Source organism: Carlito syrichta, unplaced genomic scaffold (genome assembly GCF_000164805.1).
Source record: "Carlito syrichta isolate Samal-C Ts95f unplaced genomic scaffold, Tarsius_syrichta-2.0.1 Scaffold309503, whole genome shotgun sequence".
NCBI lineage: Eukaryota > Metazoa > Chordata > Mammalia > Primates > Tarsiidae > Carlito > Carlito syrichta.
The window spans coordinates 399,050-422,060 of NW_007253599.1; the positions used below are offsets into that span (position 1 = coordinate 399,050).

General features: G+C 33.8%; 1 protein-coding gene across 1 annotated transcript; it reads right to left on the bottom strand.

Annotated features, from left to right (window-relative positions):
- Positions 1-19,843: 19,843 nt before the first annotated feature.
- LOC103269843 (olfactory receptor 6C75) lies at positions 19,844-20,782 on the bottom strand. Its single transcript, XM_008067398.1, has one exon. The coding sequence runs from the start codon at positions 20,780-20,782 to the stop codon at positions 19,844-19,846; it is 939 nt and encodes a 312-aa protein (XP_008065589.1).
- Between the last annotated feature and the right edge of the window lie 2,229 nt (positions 20,783-23,011).

Below are 23,011 nucleotides of genomic sequence, written 5' to 3' on the forward strand. Positions count from 1 at the left end.
TATCAACTGAAGAAATAAAATAGTATCATATAAATGCCAACTTAAATGGACAGAAGGCAGAATAATAGAAAAAAAGATAAAAGAATGGAAAGCAGATGTAAAGATCCATAGATTTTATTCTAATTATAACAATATCAATATAAATGTGAATGTTCTAAAACTTCAGTGAGCACACTAAGGGATCTGAAATTATTTCTAAATATAGTTTTCTAATAAAAGATATCAGAATTCTTGTTTTAAAAATATGATTCTAAGCCTAGGGTAAAAAAAAATACCAACGAGTGGAAAAATTTTTTGACAACAAAAATAAGAAAAACTTAAGCAAATAAAAAGCAGGCTGAAGTTATTTCAAAAAGATTCAGAATCCAATCAGAAAGTGCCAATTGTGACCTATCATTGGTTTCGAAATGCCGCTCACTAATAAATGGACCTTGGGCCCTTTGACAAAGTGATTCTTGGGCCAGTGTAAATAAATAAAAAGATGGAGCTAGAGCATATTATAGTGATAGACCATAACAAATTGCTGGAAAAAAAAAGAAGAAAAAGAAAAAATAGTGGTATGACAAAGTAACACAAGAGCCACCCTAAAGGATCCACCAATGGGTAAAGCTGAGGGAAAATGGTCAATAATAATATTGTTCCAAAACCCTAAGAATACAATGGATATCAATTAGTCAATTTGATATTCAAAAATTTTTGTGTAAATGAATACATGTGGAATAATAAATATTTTCTACAAAAATGTCCTGAATATTAGATAGATAGATAGATAAATAGATAGATAGATAGATGGATTACCCATTTCAGAAAATGAAGATGAATTCCCTTCCTCCAAAATATACTGGACTTAGTCACTCACTTCCAAATAACCGACCATGAAAATGGAAAAACTTCAATTGGAGGAATCTGGAAAACACCACTTTAGCCATGATTAAAGTAAACATCACCTGATAAATTATGTTGACGTAATGTACCCCAGAGGTGATATGTGAGAACAGCCCCTTATTGCTTCAGTAGTATTTACAAAAACTTAAAACCATAGTCTAATTATGAGAAAATAATAGACACATCCAAATTGAGGGCCATTTTAGAAAATATCTGCACAAAATATCTGTATTAGTTTCCTAGACTTCACTTAATAAAGTACTACAAACTTGGCTTAAAACAGATGTTCATTTTCTCACATTCCTGGAGGTTAGCCATCTGAAATTAAGGTGTCAGCAGGCCCATGCTTCTGTACTCTTGAGGGAAATGTACAATCACTATGGAAATGAGGATTTCTCAAAAAAACTAAAATTTGAACTGTTCCATGATCCAGCAATCCCACTACTGGTGTTTATCCAAGGAAAAAGAAATCAGTATATCAAAGGATACATGCACTCACACATTTATTGCAGAAATATTCACAATAGCCAAGATATGAAATCAACCCATGTCCATCAATAGATGAACAGATAATGAAAGTGTGGTATATATATATACAAGGGAATACTATTTGACCTTTAAAAAAAAAATCATTTAATTTTCAGCAACATGGATAAAACTGGGATCAGTATGTCAAATAAGCGGGGCACAGGTAGTAAAATTGATCTTATGGAGATATAGAATAGAATAAGAAGGCTAGGAATAATGTTTGGGTGGGGAGTATACAGAGAGGAATAATGTTTGGGTGGGGAGTGTACAGAGAGGATGATTAGCTGGTACAAACATCCAGTTAGATAGATGAAATAAGTTATAACACTGAATAGCAGAGTAGGGTGACTATAGTTAGAAACACTGTATTGTATATTTTTCAAAGTAGCTAGAAAAGAAAATTTGAAATGTTCTCAACACATTGAAATAATAAATACTCAATGTGATAGATACCCTAAATACCTTGGCTTGATCGTTACATATTCTATGCTAGTAAAAAGTACTTACATGTAGCTTATAAATATGTAAAGTGTTTTGGATTAATGTAATTTTTAAAAAATTTAGTTCATTTTGCTTAATATATAAGATTGTTTTTAAATTTTCTGTGACAATCGTTGCCTTTCAGTTGGAATATACAGATTAATTATATTTAAAGCATTGATATAGTTGAGGAAATCTCATATTTGTTGCTTTATAAATGCAGTATTTTTTTGTTTTTATTTTTTTGCTTTTTAATTTTTTAAGTGCATAATGGTTGTACATATTAATGGGGTACATATGATATTTTGATCCAAGCATATAACATGTAATGATCAAATCAGGGTAATCAGGATATCCATCATCTCAAGCATTTATCATTTTTTTGTGTTGGGAACATTTAAAATCCACTCTTGTAATTATTTTAAAATATACAATAAATTATTATTGACAATAGCTGCCCTATTGTGCTACTAAGCATTAGATGTTATTCCTAGCATCCACTGTATTTTTGTACACATTAACAATCCCCTTTTTATTCATCTCTCCCCAGAATACTGAGACTCTGATAACTATAATTTTACTTTCTACCTTCATGAGATCAATTTTTTAACTTCCTCATATGAATGAGAACATGCGATATTTGTCTTTCTGTGCCTAGAATATTTCACCTAAAATATTGTCCTCCTGTTTCATCCATGTTGTTACAAATGACAGAAATGCACTTTTAAGGCCAAATAATATTCCATTACATATATGTACCATTTTTTAATCCATTCATCTATATAGAACATATTTACATTTCTATCAACAGTGTACAAACATTTCCCTTTGTCCGCAACCTCATCAGCATGTGTTATTTTTGTGTTTCTAATAAAAGCCATTTTAACTGGGATGAGATAATGGTCACTGTGGTATTGGTTTGTATTTATATGATGTTTAGTGATGTTGAGAATTTTTTTTCAATACCTGTGGGTCATTTGTATGTCTTCTTTTGAGAAATGGCTATTTAGTTACTTTGATTTTTTTACAAATAGAATTATTATTATTTTTTACTATAGAGTTGTTTGAGTTTCTTACATATTCTGGTTATTAATTCCTTGTCAGTTGAATTCTGTAAGTTGTCCCTTCACCTTGTCAATTGTTTCTTTTGCTTTGCAGATGATTTTTAGTTTGATGTGGTCCTTTTTGTTCATTTTTCCTTTTATTCCTTGTGGTTTTTGAATTCTTCCTCAAGAAATATTTGCCTCGATTAATTTTCTGAGCACATCCCCAATTTTTTTCTGGTAGTTTTAAAGTTCAGATCTTTTATTTAAATCTTTAATCAATCTGGATTTAATGTGTGCACATTGTGAGAAATAAGGGTCTAGTTTTATTCTGCATGTGGATATACAATCTTCTCAACACCAGTGTTGAAGAAGCTGTCCTTTCCCCAATGTATGTTTGGTACCTTCTTTTTAAAAAAAAAAAAAAAAGCGAGTTGACTGTAAGTGAGTGGACTTATTTCTGAGTTCATTACTCTCTTCCATTATCTATGTGTTTGTTTTTATGCCTGCACCATGCTACTTTGGTTACTATAGATTTGTAGTACAATTTAAGCTGTGATACCTCCAGCTTTGTTCTTTTTGATCCCAAAAAGATGTTGTTGGCTATTCTGGATTTCTGTGGTTCCATATAAAAGTTAGATTTTTTTTCTATTTATTTGAAGAATGTTATTGGCATTTTGATATGTATGACATTTAATCTGTAAATAGTTTATAATTCAACCTCTTTTCAAGGTAAAAACTCTTAAAAATCTGAGTATAAAAGGAACATTCCTCAACATGATAAAGACTACTTATTACAGTCTCACAGCTAGTATCATACTAAATGGATAAAAACTAAATGCCTTTCCTTTAAAATCTGGAACAAGACAATAGTGCCCACTTTCACCATGTTTATTCAACATAGTACTGAAGTTCTTAGCCAGAGCAATTAGAAAGACAAAGAAATAAATGACAATTACATTGAAAAGAAATAAGTCAAGTTATGCTTATTTGCAGATGATATGATCTTATATTTGTAAAAACCAATTTATTATCAGTTCTAATAATTTCTGGTGGAAATTATTAGAACTGATAATAAATTCAGTAATTTTGCAGGATACAAAATCAGCATATACAAATCAGTAGCATTTCTATTTGCCAAGAGCAAACAATTCGAAATAGAAACCAATCCCAATTTTAATAGCAATAAAAATAAATAAATAAACAAAATACCTAGGGTAGGCTGGGTGTGGTGACTCATGCCTGTAATGCCAGCAGTTTGGGAGGACTGCTTGAGCCCAGAAGTACAAAATCAGCCTGGGCAGCACCTTTTTCTGAAAAATAAAAATAAATAAAGCAGCCAGTTGTAGTGGCATGTCCCTGTGGTTCCAGCTACTCAGGAGACCGAGAAGGAAGAATTTCTTGAGTCAGAAGTTTGAGGCTGCAAAAAGCCATAAGCATGCCACAGCACTCCATAAATAATACATATACATGAGAAATATATACATATATTTACACATACATACATATATGATAAACTTAATGAAATAAGTAAAAGATCTCAACAATGAAAACTATAACATTGATGAAATAAATTTAAAGGAAATAAAAAGGAAAGTCAGTCCATACACTTGGGTTGGAAGAATTAATATTGACAAAATGATAATATTTTCTATTTTGATTTTAAACTGTGTATGACTCCCTTTTATCATCCCTATTAGTGTGTCTATTATATGTCTTTAAAATTTTTTAATGGTTTCTCTCGAGTTCACAGTATACATTTTTAAACTGATTGTTGTCTACTTTTAAAAAACTCTATACCTCATGTGTAGAGTGGTGTCTTATAACAAAATATTCTCAATTTCTCATTCCAGTCTTAGCAAAGGAATTCTTTATTTCTAGTGTTTTTGGTTTCTAGCACTCTTTTTGATCATTTCTTTTACTTTGTATTTTTCCACTTAATATTAACCATCTGTTATTGCATGCTTTCTACTTTTTTTCATTATAAGCCCTTCCATATTAATTATGGCTATTAATATAGCATCTGTGTTATGTCTGACTCTGGTTTTGTGCCTGCTTTGTCTCCTCAGATGGTCTTTATCTCTTGCTTTTTGCTATGTCTTGCAATTTTTTGTTAAAACCAGATGTGTTGTACTATATTATGGAAAATTAAGTAAATAGGCAGTTAATGTTAATATTTAACCTGGCTAGGTATTGGGTTATGTTTAATGTTTACTGTAGCTGTTGATACTAGAGTTTTTTCAATATTCTGTGTCCTTGTTTTTGTCTTCCTTCTTGACTTTGGGTTTTTGCTGAAACTGTTTTTCAGAGTGAACCTGTGTCCTTTACCTCTCAACTGTAATACACACTCATAATGTAGTATAGCTCTGTTGGTATGTTGGTTAATTGTGAAAAAGGGGTAGGGTTCTGCAACATTTTGATTAAATCACAGTATTTTAGGCATCTCTTCTAGATGTCACCTTCATGAGCATTTCACCAGAGATATAACTTTGCCCACCCTCATCTTTGAGTTGAGACATGAAGTTTAGAGAGGACTGGAATATGAGTAATGTCCCTTTCCCATTTGGCATAAGGATCTGGTAAAGTTAATTGAAAGGAAGGTCTTTGTAATGAAGAATACTCTGGTGTTTTTCAAAATGATTTCTTTTCTCTTTCAGCACAAGGGAATTTTCTTGGCTTTTCACCATAAGAACCCTGATGACACTCCTGAAGGTAACATCCGTAAAAGTTTAGGGTCCTACTTTATATTTTAGCACTCAGGAGTTTCTCACTCTCAGACACTATCAGATCTCAGCAATGTGTCAAAGTTATCATGTAAAATTTTTCTACCCATTTGTGGTTTCAGCAGTCCTGTGCCAGGTAAGCTCATCTTGGCAGTGACTTTGAATTCGTCTGCCTAGTCTTTAGGATGAAAGTTAACTCTAGAATCTCAGTTCTCCAAAGGGTTGAAGAAAAGCCACCATTTTCAGTTCATTCAGCATTTTCTTGTTATAATAATGGGACTTTGAAGTTATTACATGTAAAGCTAACATTAAAAAAAAGAAAGTGAAAATTGGAAGTCTTAATACCAGTTGAGCCCACAACCTTGATATAAAATTTATACAAAAAGCTAAAGAACATAAAATCATCAAAATAATATTGAGAAAGAACATAATTTATAAACATGCAATATTTGAGACTTTATACTTAAAGGGCTTAAAATATATTTATTTGGGTGTTATAAACAAATGAGAGAGCAATGGACATGATGTTATTTACTTATATACACACTCTTGTAAACTTTTATACAGTAAAGTTATTATATTATTATCTGTTATAGGCAGATTAATTAAAGTGACATGACATTGGTAAAAGGAAAGACAAATAAATCAAAGAACAGAAGATGTGTACGATCAATTAAGTTTTAAAAAGGATGCCAGTGCAATTCAAAGACAAAACATTTTTTAAACAAATTATGCTGAAAAAATGGACTACTATAAGCAAAAATCTGAGCCACAACATACATGTTGTATAATGTACAACAGACAACCTAAAATATTTTACCTAAAAGTGAAAATTAATGCTTCCTAAGTTTATCAACTGGTAAATTGATGTACCCTTATAATTATTTGCTATATTTCAATAAAGAAATAAAATAATGATCCATCCAAACATATAGATGATTGTTAGAGCATTCTACAAAATGAAAAAAGCAAAATCTAAAAGATATTTCATTTTCTATTACATTTTTTCAAAAAGGAACTGTAGAGCAATGAATCAGTGGATTCCAATGGCTTTTGGTGGGAAGTGGAGACTGACTACAAAAGTGCATCAGTAACCCTTGGAGTGATAGAAATCTTATTTATTTTGGTTGTGCTTATAGATACACAACTGCATATATGTGTCATGTTTTATAAAACCCATATACCTAAAATGTACTGTCCCTAATTGTGCTTCTATAAACCTGACAAAAAAACCCCCAAACAAAAAAGGTAATTTTAATGGAGTGAAAAAGAATAGAAAAGCAGAGTTAGTACGATTGATGAATCTCTTGAGATATAGATATTTTGGGTTTCAAAAAGTTGAGAATTTCTGTGTTATTGATGATGTTTGATATGTTGTTAGCCTGAGAAATAGATGTTTGCATGTTTTTCAATTATCATTTTTATTTTATTTACTTACATTCATTTATTTTAAGCAAGGAAGGTATTTATTATAAGATTGGAAAACCAAGTTCACAAACAGGTAACAGCCAAGAGGTTATATTTAAGTTTTATCAAAAATCAGACATCAATAAGTGTCTGACAGGAAAGCATCTACTGTTAAACCCTGAAAAATACACTTTTACTTAGACCTGTACCTCCTTCTTTTTTTGTCTTTCCCTTCCTACCTTCCCTCACTCCCTCCCTCCCTCTCTCTGTTCCTTCCTTCCAATAGCTTTAGTGGGTACAAATGGTTTTTGATTACATGGCTACTTTGCATAGTGGTGAAGAAATGTGGGCTTTGAGTGTACCTACCACCCCCACTCATTGCACCCTATAGGTAATTCTTTTACACCCTCCCCACCTTTTCACCCTTCCACTTCTGAGTCTCCAGGGTCGATTATACCATTTTATATGCCTTTGCAGATCCTTAGTGTAGCTCCCACACATAAGTGAGAACATGCGATATTCGGTTTTTCATTCTTGCATTATTTCACTTAGGATGTTCATTCAAGTTGCTGCAAAAGACACAATTTTATTCTTTTTAATTAAATAGTCTCTCTCTCTCTCTCTCTCTCTCTCTCTCTCTCTCTCTCTCTCTCTCTCTCTCTCTTGCATTTTCATTATCCACAGATCAGTTGATGGGCATCTAGGTTGGTTCATCTTTGCAATTGTTAATTGTGCTGTGATTAAACACAACAGTGCAGGTACCTTTTTTTTTTTATCTGTATAACTACTTCTGCTTCTTTGAGTAGATACCAAGTAGTGGAACTGCTGTATCACATGGTAGACCTACTTTTAGTTCTTTGTGAAATCTCCATACTGATTTTCAAAGAAGCTGTACTAATTTACACTCCCACCAATAATGTATAAGCATTCCCTTCAGCATCAATATCTATTTAATAATGGTCATTCTCATTGGAGTAAGGTATTCTCATTGGTGTAAGGACCATTCTCATTGGTCTCATTATGGTTTTAATTTGCATTTCCCTGATGATTGTGACGTAGAGCATTTTTTCACATATTTGTTCATTTTAAGGTATATATCTTGAGTTTTGCATGTTTTCTGGATATAGGGCACATTATTTCATTGTTATGAGAACCAAACATTTTGTGTATAGAAAGTTAGTTTACTTTGAGTCCCAGCTCTTCCACTGGTGAGTGTCACACCTTTTCAAATTTAATTATCCTGGAGTTTTTGTCCTCCTAAAGGCTTTCTGTAATCATAATACAGTATGATTACAAAAATATTATACTATCATATAGTTAGTGGTTGGGGAACACAGGTTATAGGAAAGGTAGGGCTGTTTTTAAATACCTGAAACATGATGGTGACAATGAGATTGTTGTGAGTTGTTTTTTTTTATAGTCAATATTTTTTATTATGATATTGTGGGGTACAGTTAAGGGTTAGGTATACAAATATGCTTCATTCAGTCACCATTGTTGATAAGAGGTGTCTCCCCATCCCCAGACAGATATTTACTACCATTAACTCCATCTCCCTTCCCCTCCCCCCCATAGTTTGCCACCACTGTCAGTCATTTTCTTATAGTATTATGTTGGATGTTCAAGGTCCACTATATGAGCGAGAACATGTGATACTCAGATCTTAGTTTCTGTGAGAGATCACTCAGTATTATAGACCCTAGTTCCATTCAGGTTGATGCAAAATTCATGATTTTGTTCTTTTTTATGGCTGCGCAGTATTCCATCATGTATGTGTACCACATTTTTTAAATCCAGTCCTCTTTTGATGGACAGCATGGTTGTTTCCAGGTACTTGCAATTGTGAACAATGCAGGTATCTTTTTTATAGAGTGATTTCTGATCTTCAGGGTATATTCCCAGTAGGGGGATTGCAGGGTCATATGGGAGGTTGATGTTTAGAGCTTTTAGGAACCGCCACATTGCTTTCCACAGAGGTTGCACTAGTTTACACTCCCACCAACAGTGTAGATGTGTTCCCTTTTCACCACACCTTCTCCAACAACTGTTATTTTTTGAGTTGTTGATAATTGCCATTCTGACTGTAGTTATGTGGTATCTCAGTGTGGTTTTGATTTGCATCTCTCTGATGATTAGTGAGGTTGAGCATTTCTTCATGTGTCTGTTGGCTGCTCAGATATCTTCCTTTTAGAAGTGTCTGTTCATATCTTTTGCCCATTTTATAATGGGGCTGTTTGTTTTTTTCTTTTCAGCATGTTTGAGTTCCTTGTAGATCCAAGATGTTAAGCCTTTGTTGGACATGGAGTTGGCAAATACTTTTTTCCAGTCTGTAAGCTATCTCCCTGCTCTCTTGATGGTTTCTTTGGCTTTGCAGAGGCTTGTCCCACTTGTGGGACCTCATTAAACTATCTTATCTCTTATGGCCTGTGGATTTTGGGTTTTGTTCAGGAACTGGATGCCAGTTCCAATTTCCATGAGGGCATGTCCTTCATTTTCTAAGGTTCTTATGGTTGGAGGTTTTACATTTAGGTCTCTGATCCATTTAGAGTTAATTTTTGTGTATGGGGATAAATAGGGGTCCTGTTTCAATCTTCTGCATGTGGTCAGCACTATTTACTGAATAGGTTCTCCTCTCCCCAGTGGTAGGTGGTGGAGACTTTGTCGAAGATGAGTTGGTTGAGAAATTGAGGTTTTGCTTCTGAAATCTCAATTCTATTCCATTGGTCTATATGCCTGTTCTTGTACCAATACCAAGATGTTTTGATTATTGTAGTTTTATAGTAAAGTTTGAAGTCTGGTATTGTGATACCACCTGCTTTGTTTGTTTGTTTTCTTTTTTTTTGCTAAGGATTGTTCTGGCTATTCTTGGTCGTTTGTGTTTCCATATGAATTCCTGTGTTGTTTTTTCTAGGTCTGAGAAGAATGTTGCTGGTAATTTGATGGGTATTGCATTAAATCTGTAGATTGCCTTAGGTAAGATGGACATCTTCACAATGTTGATTCTTCTAGTCCATGAGCATGGGATATTTTTCCACTTGTTTGTGTCATCTTTGATTTCTTTGAGCAGTGTTTTATAGTTTTCATTGTAAAGGTCTTTCACATTTCTGGTTAGGTAGATGCCAAGGTATTTCATTTTTTTTGTGGCTATTGAGAATGGAATTGTGGTTTTTCTTTGGGTTTCTGTTTGTTTATTATTGGTGTAAAGAAATGCGATTGTCTTTTCCACATTTATTTTATATCCTGAGACTGTGCCAAAGTCCTTTATCAGTGTAAGGAGGTTTTTGACAGATTTTCTTGTGTTTTCAAGGTACACGATCATGTCATCTGCAAAGAGAGATAGCTTGACTTCCTCTTTTCCTATTTGAATACACCTGATTGCCTTCTCTTCCCTGATTGCTCTAGCCAGGACTTCCAATACTATATTGAACAGGAGGGGTGAGAGTGGGCATCCTTGTCTTGTTCCCGTTTTCAAGGGAAATGATTCCAGTTTTTGTTCGTTTAGGAGTATGCTGGATGTGGCTTTCTTGTGGATGGCTTTTACTATTTTGAGGTATGTTCCCCGTATGCCTAGCTGTACAAGGGTTTTTATCAAGAAGGGGTGCTGGATTTTATCAAAAGCTATTTCTGCATATAATGATATAATCGTGTGGTTTCTGTTTGACATTTGATGTATTTAATTACATTTATGGTTTTATGAATGTTGAACCAGCCTTGTATCCCAGGGATGTAGCCCACTTGGTCATGATGGATGATTTTTGAGACATGTTGTTGAATCCGGTTCGCTAGGATCTTGTTGAGAATTTTAGCATCTATGTTCCTCAAAGATATTGGCCTGTAGTTCTCTTTCTTTGTTGGGTCTTTACCTGGCGTAAGTATCGATGTGATGTTAGCTTTGTAAGATGATTTGGGGAGAGTTCCATCTTTCTCAATTGCCTGGAATACCTTCAGTAGGATTGGTACAACCTCCTCCTTAAATGTCTTGTAGAATTCTGCTGGAAAGCCATCTGCTCCAGGGTTTTTTTTTGTAGGTAGGTTTCTTATTATGTAGTCAATTTCCTTGATTGTTATTGGTTTATTTAGGGTCTCAATTTCTTCTTGTTTCCATTTCCGAAAGGTTTTCAAGTTTTTTTCCATACAAGTGTATATAGTAGTCTCTAATTATCTTTTGTATTTCTTCAGGCTCAGATATGACTTCATCTTTTGTGTTTCTGATTGTGTTTATTTGGACTTTTTCTCTCTTTTTCTTGGTCAGTCTAGTTAGGGGACCATCATTCTTGTTTAACCTTTCAAAGAACCAGCTTTTTGTTTCATTGAGTTTTTGTATTATCTTTTTTGTCTTCTATGTCCTGGATTTGGGCTTTTATTTTGGTGACCTGGATTCTTCTGTTGAAATTAAGGTTTGTGGTCTTGCTTTTCCAGCTTTTTAGGTGGCTTCTTAGGTTGTTAATTTGTGATCCTTCCATTTTCCTCATGTGCATTTGTAGGGATATAAATTCCCTCTTATTACAGCTTTCATGGCATCCCAGAGATTTTGGTAAGACGTTTTTTCGTTTTCATTTGTCTCCAGGTATCTTTTAATCTCTGTTTTGATTTCATCATTGACCCAGGAGTTGTTTAGCATCATGCTGTTTAGTGTCCATATCTTTGTGGGTTTTGGGGGGACCTTGTTGGTGTTAATGCTTATTTTTATTCCACTGTGGTCCGAGAAGGTGAATGATAAAATTTCAGTTCTTTTAAATTTGCTTATGCTTGACTTATGGCCAAGTATGTGGTCGATCTTAGAGTACGTTCCATGTGGTGATGAGTAGAATGTGTATTTTGTGGTCTTTGGATGGAGGGTTCCGTAGATATCAATTAAGTCCATTTGATCAAGAGTCACATTGAGGTTTCGGATCTCGTTGCTGATTTTTTGTCCTGATGATCTGTCTAAGGTTGTGAGTGGGGTATCTTTTTTTAGTTTACCAAGTAGTTGCTTTTTGAAAGTTGGCACTCCTATGTTTGGTGCATATATGTTTAGGATGGATATTTCTTGTTGATAGATTGAACCTTTTATCATTATGTAGTGGCTATCTGTATCTTTTTTTAATTTTTGATAGCTTAAAGGGTATTTTGTCTGAGATTAAGATTGCAACTCCTCCTTTCTTTTGTGTTCCATTCACCTGAAAATTTGTTTCCCATCCTCTTACTTTGAATCTGTGAGTGTCCTTTCTAGTGAGATGTGTCTCTTGAATGCAATAGATTGTTACCTGGTGATGTTTTATCCATTTTGCCATTCTATGTCTTTTCAGTGGTGCATTTAGTCCATTCACATTCAAACGAATTATTGAGATGTGAGAGTTGATCCCTATCATAATGTTCTTATAGAGTTGTTGTTCTTCCTGCTTGTGTGTTGTCTTTCTTTTGGCTTTAGAGTTGGATCATGTGTGTTTTTAATCTTTTACCTGTACTCTTGTGAAGAACGTTCTTGTTCTTTTTACCTTTTCTTCTGTGTTCAATACTTTCTTAAGTGTTTCCTGTAGCGGTTGGTGGTCTGGTAGCAGTGTAGGTTCTTAGGGATTGGATATCTGGGAAAGAGTTCAGTTCTCCCTCACTGATGAAGCTTAGCTTGGCTGAGTAAGTTATTCTCAGTTGAAATTGTTTGTCTTTTAGAACTTTGAAGATAGGGCTCCAGGTTCTCCTAGCCTGGAGGGTTTCTGTAGATAAATCTGCTGCTATTCTAATTGATCTTCTCTGGTAGGTAGTCTGACCTTGCTAGAAGTCTGTTCAGTTTTTTTTTAAAAAGACCATCAAGCAGCAACATAGGAATGGAACAGTCCTGGAGAAGGGACTTTTCTCTCTGATAGTCCACTCTGATTCTCCTCACTTCCCACTTTATCCCATTAATTTTGAGATGATACACCATTTTGGACCAAATCATCAATATTAATTTAAAGTATTCTTTTTTTTTTTAGAAAAACTTAAATGGTAAATATAATGACCTTCCTAGTGACAGAGAGACTACTGTATGAGATTCAGTCATTAGAGAATAATTTCGACCTCAAGTTTGACTAAGACTAGTAATAGAAGAGACAATTGTATGTGTTTAAATTCATTCTTCAATCCAGGAGACACCTTTATGGAAATTGGAACTGGCAACTGCTTCCTGATCAAAACCACAAGTGGCCATGACATAAAAGATAAGATAGACAAGTAGGACATCATCAAACTGACAAGTTTCTGCAATGCCAAGGAAACCATCAAAAGAGCAGGGAGACAGCCCACAGAATGGGGAAAATTATTTACCAACTGTATGTCTGACAAAGGCCTAACATCTAGGATCTACAAGAAACTCAAACGTGCCAAAAGGAAAAAAAAATAAACAGCCCCATTACAAAAGGGGCAAAAGATATGAATAGGCACTTCTCAAAAGAAGACATATGAGCAGCCAATAGATACACGAAAAAATGCTCAGCCTCACTAGTCATCAAAGAAATGCAAATTAAAACTACACTGAGATACCACGTAACTCCAGTTAGAATGGCTATCATCAATAGCTCAAAAAAACAACAGATGCTGGAGAGGAAGCGGCGAAAAGGGAACACTTCTACACTGTTGGTGGGAGTGTAAAGTAGTATAGCCTCTGTGGAAAAGTGTGGCGATTCCTAAAAGATCTAAAAATCGACCTTCCATATGAACCCACAATCCCCTTACTGGGAATATATCCAGAATAACTCAAATCACTCTATAAAAAAGATACTAACACACATATGTTTATTGCAGCACTGTTTACAGTAGCAAGAACATGGAACCAACTGTGTTGCCCATCAAAAGAAGACTGGATTAAAAAAATGTGGTACATATACATGATGGAATATTACGCAGCCATAAAGATAAAGAAAATCCTGAGCTTCATGGCAACCTGGATGAACTTAGAGTGTATAATATTGAGTGATCTCTCAGAGAAACAAATAATCTGAGTATCACATGTTCTCACTCATTAGTGGACCTTGAACAACTATTATAATACTATAAGGAATGGATTGGCAGTAGCGGGAAACTGCCGGGAGGGGGCAGTAGTGGGAAACTACCTGGGAGGGGGGCACACCTCATCAACAAGGGTACCTGCATGATGAACATTTTTATACCTAACCCTGAATTGTACCCCACATCTTTAAAATAAACAAATTAAAAGAGAAAAATAAATAAACAAATTATTCATTTGAGGTCAAAATGCTTTGAAAAGCATTCAAAATGCTTTGCACTTTGTTTCTTGTCACTAATCCTAAAACAAAAAGTGACAGAAATTGGCCTTTTATTCACTGACTGTCTTTATTATCTATCTACATGTGTACTGACATTCCCTGGCTTCACTAAAAAGCACATGATAAATTATTCCTTTTAAGCCAGATTACTTGATGTCATTGATTTCACTTTTTTCATCCCATAGTCTCTTATTTTTTACCCCACCATCATCTTGAAGAAATTTCAAGTTGCTTAAAATGTTTCCTTATTTTTTGTTTTTCCAACTTAAATTCTATCTTAGATTTGGATCTTACCATTTTTTGCTTAGACTACTGCAAAACCCTGATCTTCCTTTAATTTTTCCTATGTGTTGCATCCAGAGTTGCATCTGTTTTAATATTGAACAAAAATTCCAGTTGGTGCTTGGTAGTGGTTTGAGAAGTTATTTTTGAAGTGGAAGATGATAATTTTAATGTTAGACATCAGTGTAAGGAGAGTACTTGTGTAATTATTTTAGTAATGCCAATGTCTGACTCATATTATGCACAGTTATTTCCTTTCTATTAAGTTAAAGACCCATTATACCGAAATTTTCATCTAAAAAATACATGTATGTACTTATGCTGCTCCCAAACCTTCAACTAAAGACAAAATTTAAATTTTAATATGTTGGGATTTTATGTGTGTATGTGGACATCTATATATCTATATATATAGCTTTCTCTAGTATGTGTATATTTATATACAAATGTTTATTTATGTGCGAAAATGTGCATATGTGTGTGCATGTGTATAAAACTAAGTATATATCTATGTCTATGATTCCCTGAAAAACTTAGTGTTTTTTCTTCCCTTCTTTCTTTATTGAATAATGGAGTTATATAAATATTGATATCTTTAAAAATTTGTCTAAATAAGTTGTTTCTTTTTACTTAAGATATTGAAGACCACAGAGGTAAAATGTCAGGTAAAATCATAGAAGGTGCCAATACTTTCGTGGAGCTAGAGGATGAAAATAAAAAAGCAAATAGAAGTCAGATACATGCTATGGGCAGCTGGGAAGAAGGAGATAGTACTAAAATGATCTATTTTAGGTATTTCCAGAGTCAACAACTTTTTGAGCTTTCATTAATTAATTAATTAATTCATTTATTCAATAAAAACACGGACCGTTAAGTTTGTGGACTCTAGCAAGAGGGTTAGTGATATAAAATTTTGCCTCATTCAAACTGCACATGACTCTCATTTCAGAGTACTCAGCAAATCATCAGATCACTCAACTATGTAAAAAATTTCTTATAAAAATACATATATTTGATGATGATGAAGCAAGATGATAGAATAGGACTATCCAGAGATTATTTCCCTACAGAAACATTGATTTGAACAACTATCCACACATGAATATATCTTCGCAAACGCCAAAGACACCAGATAAGAGACCAGAGTGCCTAGATGCTGGACAATAACAACAAAAGATGCATTGGGGAGGATATGATGGATAGTTTTATATTACTGTGTCATCCTTCCCCTGATCTTAGGCAGTACAGTGCAGAAAGAGATACAATCTACTTGAGGGGAAAAGAGAATAGTGAGTATAGGTATTTGTCTTGGTCCTCAACACTGGGCCAGCCAAGTAAAACTCAATACTGGAATGACTGTCATGACCTTAGACACTAAGCCAGGACCAGCATACAGAGTCTCCGGACCTGCCCCAGTGCCAGGTAGGACTATGCAACCCCAGGCTTCAGAGGTGATGAAGGCTTGATCTTCAGGCCCCACCACTGCCTGACCAGCGTCAAAGACACTGGGCGCCAAAGAGCCCTCAGCAGCAGACAAGCCTCAGTGGCTCTGGGCTTTATGTGTACCCCAGCACCACACCAAACACAGTGGTCCTGGACTTTGGAATTATACCAAAGAGCCTACCCAGAATCTCTGGAAGGGCTGACTGTTGAAGGACTTTCCCATACAAAGCCTATCTGTAAAGATGAAATAAGTATCTGCTTCTTCAAAGCAAGCACATCAATGCACGGCTACAAGGATCAAAAACAATCAGGTGGTTCAGCCTGTAATCCCAGCACTTTGGGAGGCCAAGGTGAATGGATTGCCTGAGCCTGCGGGTTCGAGACCAGCCTGGGCAACTTGGTGAGATCTGTCTCTACAATAAATCAAAAATTAGCCGGGCATGGTAGCACCTCTGTAGTTCTGGCTACTTGAAAGGCTGAGGCGTAAGGATTGCTGGAGCCCAGCAGGTCAATGCTGGGGTGGCTGTGAGCGTGCCACTGCCCTCCAGCCTAGGTGACAGAGTGAGACTCCAACCGTCCCCCCAAACAATGAAAAAAAAAGAGAGATATAACATCACCAGATGGACAAACTTAAGTGCCAGTGACAGACCCTACAGAGACAAAGATTTATCAACTGTGTCACAAAGAATTCAAAATCACTTTTTTAAGGAAGCTCAGCCAACTTCAAGAATATAAAAAAGAGACAATTCAAAAAAATGAGGAAGACAATAAGTGACCAGAATGAGAAATTTAAGTGATTGAAATAATAAAAAATAAGTAAAATAGAACTCCTGGAGAGGAAAAAAATACAATGAACTAAATGAAAAATGCTAAAGAGGCATCAATAGCAGAATTAATCAAGCAAGAAAAATATTCTGTTAACTAAAAGATAAGTGATTTGAAAATAAAGTCGGTGAAGAAGAAAAAAATAAAAAGAAATGTAGAAAGCTTACAATAGTTTTTGAAGAGTATAAAAGGAACAAAATTTCAGGTTACAGGTGCCAAAGAAGAAGAAGAGAAAAATAAAGGAATAGAAGCCATTTAAAAAAAATTAGTAGTGGAGAGCTTTTCGAATCTGGATATCTGAGAAAGATGAAAGCAACCAGGTCCAAGAGGGTCAATGGTCTCCCATCAGATGAAATTCAAACAAGACTACTCAAAAGCATACTGTTACCAGACTGTCAAAAAAATCAAAAACAAAAGAGGATCTTGAAAACAGCAATATAATAGAAGAAAATAAAATATAGGCTTATGGCTAGCAGCAGACTTCTCAACAGAAACTTTATAAGCCAGAAGAGAGTTGATAGATATATTGAGAAAGCAGAAAAAGGAGGGGGAAAAAAATACTGTTCCCAGAAAACAGTCCTTCAAATTGAAGGAGAGATAAGACTTTTTCCTGAAAAACAAAAGCTGAGGACATTCACCACCATCAAATCTGTTTTACAATAAATTCTATAGGAAATTCTTCAAACTGAAATAGAGGATGGTAATAAATAATGCAAAAACAACAGAAAGTATAAAACTCGTTTGTAAAAGTAAGTACACAGTCAAATTCAGAATATGCTAATGCTATACTGGTTGTAGGTAAATCACTTTTATCTTTAGTATAAAAATCAAAAGATGAACATATTGACAATAACAATAACTACAATAATTTGTTAGGAGAGATGCAATATAAAAAGATGTATGTTATGACATCAAAAATTCAAAATGTAAGCTGGGCCTGGTGGTTCATGCCTGTAATCCTAACACTTTGGGAGGCCGGAGGCCAGAGGATTGCCTGAGCTCAGGGGTTCAAGACTAGCCTGAGCAACGTGGCAAGACCTCATCTCTACAAAAAATCAAAAAATCAGCCGGGCATGGTAGCACATGATTGTGGTTCCAGCCACTTGGAAGGCTGAAGTAGAAGGATCGCTTGAGCCCAACAGGTCAAGGCTGTGGTAGCCATGCGAGTGCACTGCACTCCAGCCTGGGCAATGGAGTGAGACTCCAACTCAAAAAAGAAAAAAAAGAAAAAAAAATCTAAATAAAATAATAATGACCAGGGAGAGTCAATCTAAGTTAAAATGTCTCCCATCAAAGAAAATCTCAGGACCCAGTGGTTTTGCTGCTGAATTCTACCGAACATTCAAAGAACTAATACCAATTCTATCACACTTCCCCAAAATAATTCAGATAAATTTTTGTTGTTCAAATGGGTCTATTTTTCCTTACTCGCTTTTTTTCAATCTCTCTCTCTTCTTCTCTCCATCTCTCCCTCTTTCTCTCACTTTCATATATATATATACCCACACACATTATATATATATATATATATATATATATATATTTTATAGTCACTTTATTAACACTTGTATGTTGTTTACTTGCTACAGTCTTACAAAAGCAAACTTAATTTGTTCTATTTCTTTCCAAATTGCCCCAATAAAGAATTCATAATCAAATAAATCATTACTTAACTTTTGTTGTTTGCTAATATGATATTTGAATCTATTTGAAAAAATATGTAAGCCATTCTACAATGGTAAGAAATAGGAGAGTGCTTAAGAGCACTCTTGTCTATAAGGAAAACTATTTCTGTCATGGACTTAGAAAATATGTAAAACTCTTTACATTAACCTATATATCAGACAGAGCTGAAAATCAAGAAATCAAATTCAAATTCATTTACCTTGTACTTAGAGTCATAAGGACCATCCCCAAACAACCAATTTTCTTAACACTACATTGAAGTTGAGGGAGTCATTAATTACAGAAACTGTACTTGAACACATTGTTACAGTTCCCAACTGCCTCTAAAAGTCATTTTCTTGGACATAGGTGAGGAGAGTGGAATCTTAATGTGAAAGACACAGTGGAAAGATGAACATAGTATTATAGATTTGTTAATAAAGAAAAACTAAGACATTAGTAATTCAGATGTCATCATTTGCAGAATATTTTCTAAAGAATCAGTATCATGCTATTTTAGACTCTGTCATTTTCTTCATCATCTTAGTAGAAAAAGCAATTTTGTATCAGTTTAATGAATCTGAACACAAATATGAACTTTATTAGGGTAACAATTTCAATTTATAGACCATGGTTTTTCTGTTAAAATATAATTGTCGAAAACCAAAAAATTCTGTGTTACATTATCTTTTTAGGAAATGTTACCAATAGAAAATGTAAGATAAATATGATATCTTTGATTGCACTTGCAATTCTTTTCTAGAAAAACTAAGACAAAAATTAATACAGCCTCAATTCAAACAACAGGGATATCTCTGACCAGGCATTTTATCTTAAATTTCTATTTAATGTTTATAAATATTTAACTAGATTTTATAGAAAAATGCATTTTAAGAATGCTTTTAGTTTTATACCATGTTTTCCTGGTGACACTAAGGTAGACATTTTAGAGATACTAAGGTAAGTATTTTATATATTTCATTTACAATAAATTTCATATTTAAACATGTTTTTAGTGAACATTCTAATTTATAGCAATTTCTATTTTATGGATTAATTCATAAACTATTTTGTCTTTCAGTAAGAAACAATAGTATCTATTTACTTAAAATTTGATTAAAAGAGCCAAAGGTCAAACACTTTCTATGTAATTTAAAATAGTTAAGTAGGTTTTAGACTAATTCAATAAAGAGCTAATAATGCCATATAAATATGTCTGAATGAAGGAAAGAAATGAGGTGTTTATAAAGAGTTTATAAGAAAAGGGTAGAATTATTCATTCAGCTTTGCCTTCAAGGGTACATTTTTCATATAATAATGTTCATTTAGTTGAAGAAAAGACCATCCTCTGGACCATGCTCTTGAACGCTTGCTTCACTTGCTGATTCCTTAGTGTATATATGAAGGGATTCAACAGAGGAGCCACTGAAGTATTGAGCACAGCCACTCCTTTGCTTAAAGTCACCCTTTCCCTCGCAGAAGGCTTAATGTACATGAAGATGCAGCTACCATAAGAGAGGGAAACAACTATCATATGGGAGGAGCAAGTGGAAAAGGCTTTTTTTCTTTGGCTCATAGAAGGAATTCTCAGAATTGTCCGGATGATATTTGTGTACGAGAGAATGACCAAGGTCAAGGTGACCATGAGTGTTACCATGGCTAAAAAAAATGCCATGAGTTCTAGAAAGCGAGTGTTTGTGCAAGAAAGCTGCAAAATAGGAGAAGAGTCACAGATAAAATGGTCAATTATATTGGAGGCACAGAAATCTAACTGCAGCAGAAGGATTGTCGGTGGAAAGATGATTAGGAATCCTGCAAACCAGGAGCTAAAGACAAGAAGAATACAAACTCTGGTGTTCATGATGGTTGTGTAATGAAGAGGTTTGCAGATGGCCACGTAGCGGTCATAGGACATGGCAGCCAGAAGGTAAAATTCTGTCACGCCCAAGAAGATGAAAAAAAATAGCTGAGCCACACAACCATTGTAGGAAATGGTTCTGTCTCCTGTCACGATGGTAATAAAGAATCTGGGAATGCAGACAGATGTGAATGATATTTCTAGGAAGGAGAAATTCCGAAGAAAGAAATACATGGGAGTCTGCAAGTGAGGATCTGAAAGGGTGAGGATGATAATGATCAGGTTTCCAGTCACACTTAGCATGTAGGTAACAAGAAGAAATGTGAAAAGTACAACCTGCCACTGAGGGTTGCTTGTCAATCCAAGAAGAATAAAGTCTGTTACTGCCGTGGAATTTCTCATTTTTGAATTTATTAAGATATTCTGTATTTTAGCTGTAAAATAAGTGGAGAGATGAGAAAATTATGACACTAATAAAGAACTCAGTAAATTTTTTTTCTGTGTCTGGCTCATTTCATTTAGCATAATGCCCTTCGGGGTCATTCAAAATGTCACAAATGGCAGTATATTGAGAGGACAGAAAACCTCCCACAGTGGGAGGTGACCCGAAAGGGTTGGCCACAGTATCTCCTTTTATAAGGCCGGATAATATTACATTGTATGTAGTTATGCATCTATGTTCATCCATCTTTCTCTCTCTCTCTCTCTCTTTCATATATATATATATCTTCCAATATCTTTAAAGGGTACAAATTTGTAGTTCTATAGGATGGCTAAATCCAGAGACATAATGTGTAGCACAAATACTACAGCAAACAATACATCGTGTAGTGAGATAGCTATGGACAGTGGTGGATAGAATAATTTGCTTGAGTGTGACAATCATTGTCTTAGGCATATAAATATCAGAACATTACGTTATATACTTTAAATGTATATAATGAAAAAAGTTTGTAAAAAACACATACCCTTTAAAAAATTAATTGTCACCTTTTCCTTTTAGAGAAAAATGGTTTCATAGCATGTAAAAACAAAACTTTTTAAAAACTTATTTTTTACCGTGTTTCTGAGTTATGCCTGTATTTTCTCATATATTTCAGTGTAAATCTCTGTCTTCTGAACATTTCAATATATTCTCTTAAGAAATAAGAAATTAAAACCTCTGAGATTTAAAATATTTTCAAATAAAACCCTTGAGAACTCACTGCAAGCACACCATGGTATTTTTTGAAGATTTTTGTTGTTACTTTCCCCTTCATATTTATAATTTACCTATTTTGAATAAGCACTTCTATCTCCTTTCCCATTAAAACTTTTATAGTCTATGTAGACAAGTTAATTGTTTAGAGTAAAGTGTCCCTGATAAATCTATACAGAGTGGTTGGGAGAGTAGTCCCAATCTAAGTTCAATGTTTTTACTGCAAGACATTGTAATATTAATTCATAGTCTGAAATAATAGTCTCTTGTAAAGTAGTAAATATGCACTTTTGGGATATATTTTTATTTATCATCTGCATATCAGAAGTCAACTCTCTAATATATAAAGCAGTACTTAAATAAACAGTGTTAATTTTATTTTTGTAAACCATAAGTTCTATTTCTTGTCTTATTTCCAAAATGATAAAGCACATTTCTATATTGGTTATTCTTTTACTGAGGTATAATACCTGGGAATAGTTCAACCTTAAAATTATTTTTGGTGAGGCAAAGATTTATTATTTTTCTTTTTTTTCCCATTTTTATTTTCTGATATTATTCTTGACAATATACATAATTTGTTTACTTGTTTGTTCATGGTTGAAACTATAGTTTTCCACATAAGCTTCAGACATGCTGTCATCTAAGATCATTTTTTAATGTGTAAATAGCCAGAAACTCTGCCTAAATCCATAATATCTCATTTGTTTTCTATATTCTTCATAGGTGTTAGAACTATCAAACTGAATAGCATTCTCTCAGGATTAGCAAACTCATTTGATATATGAATGAATTTATCTCCAATTTTTCCTTTTTATAAAATTTTTGGGAGAAATATATTTTTGTTTCCAATTATCTGTTCTTTTGGTGGTCATAGTATATGCAGCTTTTTGCCTTTTGCCTTTGTGTGATGGGTGCTAATCTTCACTGTGTATGAAATTCACATTGTGCAAAAACAAAACAGAGTATAGTGTTTAGTATTAAAGCACATCAAATAAATTGTTCTAAATCTTGTAAAAATGATTTCATAGTTTTCAGATACTAATCATATTACAAATGATTCTTACCAAATATCTAGATAGTAACACAAGAATTATGTAGTCCTATGAATCACAAAATATTCAGAGTATAATGAACAAAAATATTGCCTGAAACTTTTGACTTATTTTTTACATTTTCTTTTATTTAATTATCTTATTTAAATTGCGTAGCTTAATTTTATTTATGCATAATGTATGTAATTGAAATTGTATAAAATATAAATATAAGCTATTAATACAAAAATTATATTCCTGAAATAATATACTTACTTTTATGGTAAATATGGCTGATTTAGTTGATGTTATTTTTAATGGTTTATTAATTTTTTTAAAAATGAATACTTTGGGATTTTCAAGAGCCTTTGCAATAAATTTTTCCTCTATCATCTTATA